General features: G+C 35.0%; 1 protein-coding gene across 3 annotated transcripts in view; it reads left to right on the forward strand.

Annotated features, from left to right (window-relative positions):
- LOC149540481 (feruloyl esterase 1-like) overlaps positions 1-13,171 on the forward strand; it is a 65,652-nt gene that overhangs the window by 24,705 nt on the left and 27,776 nt on the right. For all 3 annotated transcript variants that reach the window (XM_089801580.1, XM_089801582.1, XM_089801581.1), the window contains one exon: positions 9,622-9,707. In XM_089801580.1, coding sequence (XP_089657706.1) covers positions 9,622-9,707 — 86 coding nt within the window. The remainder of the gene's footprint in view (positions 1-9,621; positions 9,708-13,171) is intronic.

Genomic DNA, 13,171 nt, shown 5'->3' on the forward strand with positions numbered 1-13,171 from the left:
TTTTCCACTTGAGAGAATAATATGTCCTTATAATGATAAAGTGACTTATTGTAAAGTTTGTGCAAATTCTGCTATAAATCAGACTGATGAAATGCCTTCTAGTGCTGGAGATGGTCTTGTCAATATTAGACAGAATACTAATTCTTTTGAAGTACTTCTTCAACCTTTATAGGAATTTGTGTTGAGAACAGAAGTTCTTCATCTTCACTTTTCAATTTTCCTCCTTTCTCAAAAGTTTCCTAGATTCTTCTTGAAGACAATCTCCTTTCAGTGTATTAAAGTTTGGAAGATTGTCTCTAGCACTTACTTCTTGTGAGAATGTTTCCCATGAATCCGGTAACCCATCTGTAGCTTTAAGTGTTAGCTCCTTGTCTTCAATTATGGTCCTTATACTTGCAAGTTCATCTCTTAGACTAGCCAACCTTAGGAAGTATGAGTTCATAGATTCTCCCTTCTTTATCTGTATATGATTTAGTTGCCTTTTTAGTGCAAGGGTTCTAGTTGCATTGTTAACCTCATATGCATTTAATATTGCATTCATCATATGAAATACTGTCTGATGTTTCATGAGCGTAGGTACTATTTCATTTTTAACTCCATCTAATATGATTTGCATGACTTTCCTGTTTCCTTTTCTCCAGATAGTTTTATGAGGATTAGCATTAGGTTGCTTGGATTCTTTATCAACAAACAATTTCACATCATTGTCTTCGAGAATCATCATAATTTTGAACTTCCAAGCAACAAAGTGTTCTTTTTCATCAAACCTGTCTTCGGGTCTAATTCTGCTAGCCATTGAAGGTAGAAGGATGTTGCTAGATATTTAAATCTGATTGTCAATTTGCAGAGCCTAGGTTCGACTACCAGAGCTCTGATACCATGTAAAGTTTCTGCAAATTCTGCTATAAATCAGACTGATGAAATGCCTTCTAGTGCTGGAGATGGTCTTGTCAATATCAGATGAAATACTAATTCTTCTTACTGTGATATATACAGTTCTGCAATAATATTTATTTCTGCTATAATTCATATGAGGTAGTGAATGCTAAAGAAGCAGACTTAGTTTTGATGTGTGCTCTTTATCCACACACGCCCTATTTGAATATAGCAATCGGTCTTAATTGTTTTTCCTTGCAATCGGCGTCAAATGCTAAAGACATTTAGTAGTGTTTAAACTAACTAAGTTTGATCAAGTTTAGTCTTAATAGTATTTCCCAAGGAAGATGCCAATCACAACTAAGGAAGAGACAATTATTTATAGGTTTTAATTACAAAGGGATTTCATGCATTCTCAGATCTGTATGATCTGTAGAATCAGACCAGTATGATTTCATAGTTACAGAATTAACACTTATTAATATGCATTTTAATTTAAAAGGCACTTTATTAAAAATATAAATAATCTTCATGAGTTAAAATAAATTAAAATAACCAATCAGACTCAGAAAACCATGTATGATGGCTTGTCAGAAAGATCTTGGCAAGACACTCCAAGTCCAACACTGAAACATCAGAAATACAAAACCCTATTGACTTATTATAAATAGTAATTCTTTGGAAACCTTGCTGAATTAACTCAGTTTTACCTGAATTTGAAATTGGCTAGGCCCGATCTCTCTTTGACCCCTATGAAGTTCCTAGTTAGCCCATGAGACCAAGACAAATTGGTATAACACATCATGAACTGATGGGCTAGAAAGGGGACATTATAGTCCGTCCTATCTAGAGATTTCTTGTCCTTAAGCTATCTGCACCTGCTTGCTGAAATCAAATGCCTGGATCCCATATCATCCTAGAAAATGGTGTTCTACGAATTTGCTGTGCTACACTGGTATAAACATTACCAAGCTCGGAGTTGTGAAGCAACTCATCGTGAACCAATGCACCAATGCCAGGATCCCAAATCACCCCTGTGCATAATCCTGTCCAAATCAACCTACCCTGTAATGGTATCATACACAAGAAGATCCTTAACCCAATTGAGAACCTCACTTTAGCTGAAATCAGAAACACTTCTAAGATCAAATCATGGTGGGCCTTATGCCAACCAGTTCCCTGAAACATTACTAACCGTGAGAATGCTCCTCGTGGATCCCACAAACAAAAAGGATCATCCACCTTCCTAGCTATCTGTAATATCCCATCGATCCATACCGATAATAAGTGGAATTTTAAAAATGTCCAACTGCTCCTCTAACATGCATCCCAAATCTGTGAGTATATTGAAGAAGCAAACTAGTATCACTGTTGGACATGGCTTCCTCCTTCGTGAAGGGTAGCATACGAAACCAATCACCCATCCCACACCTATGCAAGATTTGGAAAGACAAGTCTTCTGCAAGTGGGCTGAATCGAAAGCGAAATGCATCCCTCACATTGTAACCATAATGTGATGCACTAACTGTCTCCTCTGGGAATCCTGAATCAGCACCACGATTCTATAACTGTCTCTCTATACCAGGAGTCGTACAAGATTACAATTCACATCATTTTGTGGAAAATTCACACCATTGAACACACCAAGCTCAACAATCCTATACTGAAGAGACTCTACCCAAGTGTCATGCCCAACTTCTGTGACGGTAGAATTACCATTAGCACTTTATTAATCGATACAAGAATCTGGTTGAGTCCTAGTTGCGTGAAGAGGAGAACAAATCTGGTTCATCTGTTAAATGTGACAAGGTAGCCATCTCCTGGCTGCACTCAGCACCAATCTGAAAAGTACTCTCCTCCAAGCTCAAGAGTTGGGATCTTGATCAATTTCAAGAGGTGTTCCATTATCCAACCAAAATAGTGGATTCTCAAATGTCCAATCGGCATTCATCTCAAAGATTAAGTTATTGATCAGCTTGTGTTCTGCATTTTCCATTTTCACTATGCTTCATCCAATTAATATTATGCTGGATCAAAAGGATTACCATCATAAAAGTGAATATCTTCCTGCCTTTCCTCAGCTGCTGCTACACAAACAGATGATCCAAAAAAATGCTTTATCAACCTTATAGTCATCAGCCAAAGGACATGATGCCATAATATATGGAGACTCCTTAGAATTCCCAGGCAACTGATCAATCACTATGGTTTTTGAAGATCTCATAACATCATACTTATAATCCTTCTTGTTATCACTAAGACTTGTGTGATTCACACCCATGGATGCATGACATGATTCTTCTTTGTCCATACCACCCTTATGTTTACTAATAGTTACTTCAAATGCTCCAAATTTCTGAATCTTGCCCCCTGTTAAGAATGGATTCAATTTTTGCTCACCCTATTTGATAACATTGTTAATAACATGTGCCTGTTTCAAATCAGCCAATCTAGTAGATAAGAAGAGTTGAGAATTATCATCACTCTCCTCAATAATCAAAGGCATAATTCACTGTATAGAAGATATAATTTTCGCTTTTGATCTTTTCTGATAGCAATTTAAAACTGATGGAACATATCAAGAATTAAGTCTTCACAACCAAGATCCAACATAATCACACGAGCTCTGATTTTTGCAACTGATTCTAAAATCTTGACCGTCTTACCAAACGATGGATTATGGAAACTACTCAATCCTTGAAAACTTTCTACAATCAAGTGGAATACCTCCTGTATAATTTCCTTGCTCTAAGGATAATGTGGTGCTGTTATCCTCAACTTTAACAATGCACTGAGTAACTGCAAGTCTTACCTCTCGATCATGATGTCTCAATAAAACTGGCTTAACCAAAGGAATCGCAACAAGAATGATGATTGCTTGGTTTCTCTTAGAACCTAGCTGTTCTATCGTGCATAAACAATTCTCTATTGCTTCAAATCCACAAAGTAATATATATTTTGGTTGAGGCAAACATGCAAGTTTCCTTTCTATATTGTAGAGCTTTTCTTCAAGATTTGTTCCTTGTCCTTGGCAATAAATTTTGGTAATTGCCTAAACATGTCTTTTAATAATTTGTTCCTTGTCCTTGGCCATACCACTGTAAGATTCCTTGCTAGTTCTGAGCCAAAATTCAATACAAATACAAGTTCTTTGCAAGAGTCTTCTGTCAAACATATGCATGACAATAGCAATCTGTGATAGCTACTTGAAGTGCAGAGATACAAACACAAACACTTGGCAAACTGAATCAATCTTCCACCAATTAAACTACAACTTCTGGAGCAGTCTATCAGCCAGTTTTCTTAAAAACAAGAAACCTTGATTGCAAGGATTATTTTCACCACTGTAAGATGCTACCACCTTTTTGGCCAAAATAAATTTGTACAGAATGAATGAAGTGTTTACTGTTCATCCTTAGTTTGAATACCTGCAGTGTTTCAAGATTTTCTCAGTTCGCAATCAATACAGTTGACAGTTCAAAACAATATTACAATAAAATCTTCAACATAATAATAATTGAACCCAATTGTTAACACAGAGAAAACAGTCGGATTGGATAGTAAGAGATAAAGTTTAAGCAAAAGTGAGACACCTTTATGCGGTCTCCAATGGGTAATGAGTTTCCATCCATTGTCTTCCAGCTCCAGGGTTTCCATCCTCAGGCTAGCTGAAAGCTGAAGCTTTCGAAAGCTCTCTAAGAGAGATACTGTAAAATCCAAAATCATAAACCAAGCATGCTGAAATGAGCTCCTCTTTCATCATTTAAGCACAACCTGGTGATTCTTCACATTCCCCTTCCTTTCTCTTCATCTTTTTTTTTTCTCCTAATTTACCAGATTCTCTCCAACAACTATCAAAGTCTGGTTCAATTCTGTGCAAAGTCTGGTCCTGGTCAAATTCTCCCCAAATTCGCCTGCAGAGTCACAAATTTGCTGCAAATTCTGTGAGAGGAACCAAGGCAGAATTAGGAGGAATTTTCTGCCCAGCAGCCGAACGTGGTCTCAATTTTTTGTTTTTTTTTGACTCAAGTGTTTTTTGTACCTAATTTGGTCTATTTTACCCTGCCAGCCCTTAAAGTGACCTCTAAAAAGGCCACAATGATGGTTTATATGTTATTTGTGCATTTGTGATAAAAAATGAAAGCTTGCTTATAGATGAAATCCAAACTGACAATAGGTGAAATCCAAATTGACGATAGGAATTTCTTTAAAAAAGTTATGATATCTTTGAATCTAGGGCTTAAAATTTGAATCTTAACTTTTGATCTAGCTTGGTTAGAAATCCTCTAACCAATACAAAATAAAAATTCAGATAGTTGCACTTATCTTTTGATGATCCTTCTCATTCTCAAACTGTCCTTGATATGGAAATACATTCCATGCATGCGACCAAGTAAGTGTATCATGTTCTATTTATGGCTAAATGATACAATTAATATCCAAACTGAAACATAAATATGGTGGTGTATTTTGCTATGTTGTTTTACTATTAGCATGGTGGTGTATGGATCAATTTGTTGTTGCATAAATGCACACACACATATATATTTTAAAAAACATATGTTTTTGAACGGACAAACTGAAAATGAACCCGAGCCCACACTCATTATTTTGAATGAATTTCGAACCCAAATCTCGAACCTGATTACAAACTTGAATCCGATTTGCAACCCTTTTTTTTTAATAAATTGTCCTTTTTCCAGTTTAGAAAATAATATGGCCTTATAATAATAAAGTGATTTATTAATATGCATTTTAATTTAAAAGTCACTTTATTACAACTATTTAATCTTCAGACAAAGATAAATAACCAATCGGACTCAAAAAACCATTTGTGGTAGCTTGTCGGAAAGATCTCGGCGAGATGCTTCAAGGCCAACATTGGAATGCCAAAAATACGGAACCTTGCTACCTTACTATAAATAGTAAGTATTCGGAAACCCTGCTAAGTAACTCAGATTGGCCTGAATCTGAAATTGCCCAAGGATATGGAAATTTTGGTATTTCTTTCCAGGCCTCAACATTCTTAATAACTTTATCTGTCCAAAACAGAGTCAGAGGATTCTTTCCTCCTCATTCATTGAGTTGTTTATCAGTATTTGAGTGAGGTTTTTTATGTTTGTACTAAAATATTGCTTTGCAGGGCAATTGGCAGATGGTTTGAAAGCTTATTTGGAGCTCTTAGGGGCTGAGAAAAGTTTCTTCCCCCATAAGAGGGCAGGACATGGAAACATTTGAAAACACAACAAAGTTGCCGACACATGAAGGAGAAAGCAAGGTGCCAAAAGCAAGTTGGAGAAAGATCCCTTGCAAGGACAACAGGAGCACCAACCAAAACATGGAAATTTAGTTATCGTATTCAAGCATTCAAGATGGGAAAAAATGTTATGGAATATTTGATAAACCACAAGCTTTCATAACAATCTCCCACCATGTGTGCCACCTGTGCAAAAGTCTCTCATCTTTGGGCAGTGTTAGAAGCTGATCATCAATGAGGTTGAAGGGATTGTGCTCATAAATCTAGAAGAAAACTTACAAGTGATGGTGCATGGATGTATTTGGTATTCACAACCCCTGATTGCACACTTATCAATTTGGCATGGCCCTTCAATGCATAATGAGTAGTAATGCCTCTACAAATATTAAACCCACATTATTTTTTATTTGTACAGTTAAGATTAGGTTTTCTCTAAGCCCATTGTGTGGGAGGTTTTTTCAAGTTGTCAACCCCACACTTTACACAGATCAAAGGAAAAGCATGCTTTGCTAATACTTCTGCTGCTTTATTTGCTCTTGACATTTGTGAAGAAGATTATGACTGTCAAACTCACTTGTTTTAGCTTCTGACATCTTTGGGCACAGGCCTGAATTGGGAGTTGTTTTAATCATCACTTTGAAAGGCTGGTGAGAGGCATGAGGGAAAGGGCCTGCTAAATATCAGTTGATTTAGCCACAACTGTGAAAGATATTACTCACTTTATCACAACATAGACCTCTAGCACTAACAAAATTTTGGTTGCTTTTGGAGACATCACTAGTATTTCTTTGAAGTTTTAAGTCAAGAATGACTTGAGACCATCTACCTCACAAGTTCCACTTAGTTATCAGCACACCTTTATTGGTGGAACATTTAGATCCATGCCATCAAATTTTATCTACTTCTACAGAGACCAAAAGAGAGAAAGGTTATTTGTGTTTCCTTATAGTAGGAAACAGTGAACTATTCAGAAATTACATTGTCAATCCTATATATAAGATAGATAAATAGGTGTCTATTGTATTGAACCAAATATATCAAAACAAAGAAGACTATATTTCTATCCCTTTTACAAGGTGGAGACGTATTTCTAAAAAAATTGAAAAGGAATGAAGTTCTTAAATTGATTGAAGGATCAAGATCTTTGCAAAATTGCAAATTGATAGAACTAACAAGAAAATTCAAAATATTATAAGTTTGTCAAAACTCTTTAAAATTATATTTTAATCTGTGATTCTTATTATAATTAACTTTATTATTTTATGTTTTCAGTGTGAACTACAACTGTGAAAATACTTTATGGTTCTATAGCATTTAACCAAAAATCTTTCTGGTTTGCGATGTGTCATCAATTTCTTTATTTTAGGGTCTTTAATATCTTTCTGAACATGTAGAACCTGCATATATTAATAGCTTAAAAGGTCAAACAATAAAAAGCTGTGGTGTAAAGAGACAGATTGAAATATAATTTGATGTGGATCCTTCCATTTATAAACTATTTTGGATCTAGAAATAATTCTTCAACTGTTAATGCCTTTTGCCAAATGTCACAAAAATATCAAAATTACATGTTCTGAACAAATTGAAATGACAAAAGTGATAATCTCAGAGAACCAAGGACCAAGAAAAGTCATATAGAAAAGGAAACTAAAGTGATTGAATGACAAATTAATTTGACTCAAAAAAAGAGTCTTGGTAACCTATTTTTTTAATGAATAGTTGTAACAAATGAATCAATAAATATGAATTGAATTAAGAAAATAGAAGAAGAATCTGCTTGAACTAGAAATTTTGTTTCTCCCCAAGACCAGAATATTCTGGGATTGGAGAAACTGCAGGAAGAATTCAAAAACCTAAAGAACACAAAAGAAATTTAAACAAACTTGAAAAAATCAATAAAGAAAATGAGAAATGAAATGAAATTGAAGAAATCAAATAAGAAGATGAGTTCAATCAATAGAATTTCATTTACTCTGTGTCAGAATTTTTGAAGGATAGGTATATAATTTATTGATAGATGAATAATGTGTCAATAGTTGATCCATGCAGTTCAAATCATATTTTTGAAACCCTAATGTAAATTGTGATATATCATATTTCATGAGCTCTTGAAAAGATTATTACCTATGTTTCATGGTGTTTGTGGGATGAGTATGTTGGGATACATTTCGTCTTTGCAATCCTCATGTAAATTGTGATATTTCATCGGTTACTGATTTTCCACAGTTATTCTAGGGTGGGGATGTTGGGACACATTCTGTCTTTGAAATCCTAATGCAATTTGTGATACCTCACAAGATCCTGAAAAGATTATTACCTATGTTTCATGGGAATGTTGGGACACCTTACGGTGATGACAGTCCAAGGGCCAGTTTTGGAGGACGACAATATGTAATTCATGCCAACCAATCTTCAAAAAGAAATTGTTTGTTTGTACCTCACACAATGCCTCATTGTACCAGACCATGGCCAATGCACCTTTAATCTCTTTTGCAACTGAATACACACTGATGCTAATATCATCTGAAGAATTTTGAAGTTCTAGACTTTTTTGAACAATGAAATCAGAAAGCCAAAGAGTTGCTGTTAGTGTTAGCTGTAATATAACTTAGATCATAACTTAGACAGGCAAACGTCCCTTAAAGGGGATGCATATTTAGAGTATTTTTGCTGGGGGAGGAGGGAATGGCCAAAGGACTTACCTACTCTTCCATCTACCTGAAACATGTCCATGTAACATGTTGTTGCAAGAGATGCAGATACATATGAATGGTATTTGATTTGTGAAGGGTTTATCCTCTATGTCTTCTTCATCTTGAGATGAAGACAAACAATATTTCAAATAAGAAATTGTTTCCGATTGAAAATAATTGTTCTAAAAATAATTTAACAGTGCACTTATAACTAAGCTTAATCAGGTTTACTTGTATATTATTTGGAGTATTGTTTTCCACTCATAATGTCTATCTAAGATGCATATGGTGGAGGGGGAAAGGGAACAATGGTGGAACCCATCCTTTACATACTGGAGTCTTATAATCAGCATCCAAGGGTATGCTTTAGTTGTCCAAAGCATTGCCTTTGTGTCCAAAGCATTTGTAGATTTGAACAAATCATTTCAACATGAATATAAACTACACCAAATCATTTCAACATTATCATAAGTATGTTTGTGTTATAGTACTGTAGGGATATGAAACTGATAGCAACACATTTTGTAAAGAAGCAAGATAGTCCTGGTCTGCTAATTGTACTTTGCTTATGCTGTTGACATTTTAAAGATAATGATTGATTGAACATGCATTATTTTGGTGAACTTTGCAAGCATTCAGTTCCTTTGATAGATGGTATATTTAGGCCTTCGGACATAGTTTCAGGCAGTGTGAATTGAAACTGATTAGATATGGCATCATTTTGTGGGATTATGATGTAAGGAACAAATTTTTGATTGTAGTTAGAATCTTATAGATATTTCTTGTTCCTTGCAGAATTGAGGACAAGTCATGATCATAGGCTTGAGCATCATGCTTACAATCGAACACTGGCCAAAATACTTGTTGAATATGCTTCTGCGGTAATATGGATCTACACTGCATCTACCCTATGTAGTAAGCTAGTTCATTGAAAATTTTGAAATTTCTTTTCTGGAGATTATATGACATTTTAGATATGTTGAAGAGGATTGGTTCAATCTGTCCAAAATATATTTGATGCACCCTGACATCAAGGCTTGTGTTAGAATTATCGATATAAGCTTTGAATTAACTATTACCCTCAAAAAGTGAGATTTACATAAATCTATGCGATGCAATGAAATAGGACTGGCAAGGGAGTTGAATACTTTAGTCATTTACAGAGTATAATATCCTGCAATATGAATTTCACAAAGTCCAACAAATAATAGTGAACACTGATATACAATTAGGAGCAATACATTAGACTTCTTACACTGCACAAAATTGCTTTCAAAATCACAAACCTAGGAGTTTTTCCATTTGGCTGATAACATGCAAGATATCTTATCCCGTTGAAAGTTGATTACTATTTGGAAGAATAAAATGTTTATTGTGATGAAGTCTGGTATTGATTGGAAGGGCTAATGACTGTGAGGTAAGGCCCCAATGTGTAGTACATTTGTTTACCCTCAATCATAATTTGTAAACTTTGCAAGTACTCTTTGAGTTGCCCAGTACTCTGTCTTATTCTTTGAGTTATTACAATTTTAACTTGTCCATTTTTATAGACATAAAAAAATTGTGGGTACAGATACCTACGCTTGTAAAGTGCTTGTTAAAACACAATTTTTACACTATTCTTTTGCCATAAACATGTACATTTTTTTCTCTTTTGAGATGTCAATTTCTAATTCAATACTCAGGTTACTCGAGGACGTGTCGTCAAGCTTATTTGATCCATCTTGAAAACAAGGATGCCTTGGGGATGGCCCCTAGACATGCCATAGTATTAATTTTTGGATTTTTTTGACTTTGTCCTCAAGTTTATTTGATCCATCTTGAAAACAAGGATGCCTTGGGGATGGCCCCTAGCCATGCCATAGTATTAATTCTTGGACTTGTTTGACTTTGATTATCATGTGAACTCTCAATTTAGGTTATCCAACAAAAATGTTACTTGTTAAGGTTCTATAATGTTTGTATGCTTTAACCATATTTTAATATTTCTATATTTCACTTAGCTGTTTTCGTTGCCATCCCCTAGTTGTCCCCCAAAATGGCTCAAAAAGTCAGGGACAAGGAAATGCATCCCCTTATCCCCTTGTACAACAACTCGGGTGAACATAGCTTATTATATTTTGTAATCTATTTTTGCAATTTTTTATCTTAAAATAAATTATAATTTTTAAGTACTTTCTAAATTGTTGAGTCAAAGATCTTGGGCTTGCTGATGAGTTCGATCCAGTAAGCTATGCCCTTGCTAATATTAGTTGTATAGAACATGTTTTTTTGATGAATAACATGTTTGATATCACTTAAAATATAATAATGTACACTTCAAAGAAAAGTAGGACAGCGAGTCACTCCTTAGAGTCATATAGGTTCTACATGGATAACATTAAAATATGAGTAGAGCATAAAATCAAAAACATGGGCAGAGCCGAAAGAGCTAAAAAACAATAAATGACTTAAGTAGCACTGGTAGGTGGCAGAGGAGGATCATGATTATCCAACTTCCCCCATACATCAGTGGGGTGAGGGGTGACATTAGGGAGGGACCACATGTTATTATTAGCAATAACCTCACCTTTGTCCTTATATTCGCAAGTTGATGAGTTCACCAAAGCTAGTTATTAGCAATAACCTCATCTTTGTCCTTAAATTTGTAATTTGACGAGTTCACCAAAGCTAGTTTTGGGAGCTTTTTGGAAGAGTTGGGCCAATTGCCAACTTTCTTAGAAGTCGAGCAACCCTTGTATAGCTAATTGATCCCCCCCACCTATAGGCAAAGCCTTCATGCTGTTATGGTAAGTCGATGTAGATGTATTAAACAAAGGAGATGCAAACTCCTTATATAAATTTACAAAGACGATATTTCTAAATAAAACAATCGTGAACTAAAGACAGAAATAGAAACTAGCTCATAAACTAAATACTTAACTAAGATGACCATTAAAGAAACATTAGAATATTCTAATACCCTCCTTTAATGGTCATTGTCTAACTGATGTCTTTTGGTCACAAATTCTTCAAAACATTTTGCTGCTGTTGAGACCCTCCATGGATCTTAAAATGTTAATAACCAAGAAGCCAAAATTTACCCATAAAAGTATAGAGAAGGGTGCCCCCTTCTTTATAATGCTTTGCAACAAGGGATTGGAGCATGCCGCTGACTCTACCGCTGAGATGAGTTTTCTAGTAACCCTCCCAGAATCAGCAAAACTTCCGACCAAAAATCATCACTAAACATCCAACTTGATGTTGGATAACAAAGTTGCTCTTGCTTGGAGACAGAGACAAACATTGAGAACAACTAATGCGAATTTGAGGAAAAATTGACAAATCCTCCAAACTTTGCAAATGAGCACGATGCCCCAAAACATATTGCAAAAAGGTGTGACTTTTTAGGAGAAAAATTGGAAAAACCAAACATGATTTTTGAGGTGAAAAATCAATCAAAACCAAACAATAAAAAGCATCATTTTTTTAGGAGAAATAGTAAAACCCTCCAGATAATTTTTGACGAAGAAATTATAAACCCACAAAGGAATCCCACACAACTTCGCGAATTATAGAGTTAGAAATTTTTCAAGGGAAAAAATTATGAAAACCCATTAGAAATTTTTCAAGGGAAAAACTTTATGAAAACCCATCAGAAATTTTTAAGGAATTTTTTTGATGAAAACCCATCAGAAATATTTAAGGGTGACAAAACATGAGACTTCACATGGTAAACCAGCACATGCAAGTACATGCAACAAACATGCAAGTACATGCAATCCTAAAAAATCAAAGACTTGCTGCAACCATGAAATCGCTGGATCAAAACCCCTAACCAAGCTTGCAATTTCCAGCAAAAATCCTTGAAGACAAACTACAAAAGTTTCTTAAAATACCTCTAATGATTTTTATTTCTAAAAATCAATAAGCAAATTTGTGGAAAAAAATCAAGATCACAAGAGGCAAATTCTGTGAAATCCCATCGACTTGCTTTGATACCTTGTTATGGCAAATCGATCCTGTTGTAGTTATATTAATTAGAGGAGATGCAAACTCCTTATATAGATTTACAAAGACGAATGTTTCTAAAAGAAACAATCATGAACTACAGATGGAAATAGAAACTAGCTAATAAACTAAAGACTTAACTAATATGACCATTAAAGAAACGTCAAAATATTTTAATACGTGTAAAGGAGAAATAGAGCGCTTTTTGGAATAATCACTTCCACTACTACAGTGGTGGTGTAGAGCTGAGATCGTCGGGTCAGGGAATGCAGATCTAGAGAGACTTCAATTGTACTGGTAGTTGCAAGGGAGAGAGTGTTCATGGGAGGCTTGTTGTTTGTTGTTACACCAAAAG

The sequence above is a fragment of the Cupressus sempervirens genome, chromosome 9 (assembly GCF_028749045.1).
Source record: "Cupressus sempervirens isolate cs-2001-9-10 chromosome 9, ASM2874904v1, whole genome shotgun sequence".
NCBI classification, from domain to species: domain Eukaryota; kingdom Viridiplantae; phylum Streptophyta; class Pinopsida; order Cupressales; family Cupressaceae; genus Cupressus; species Cupressus sempervirens.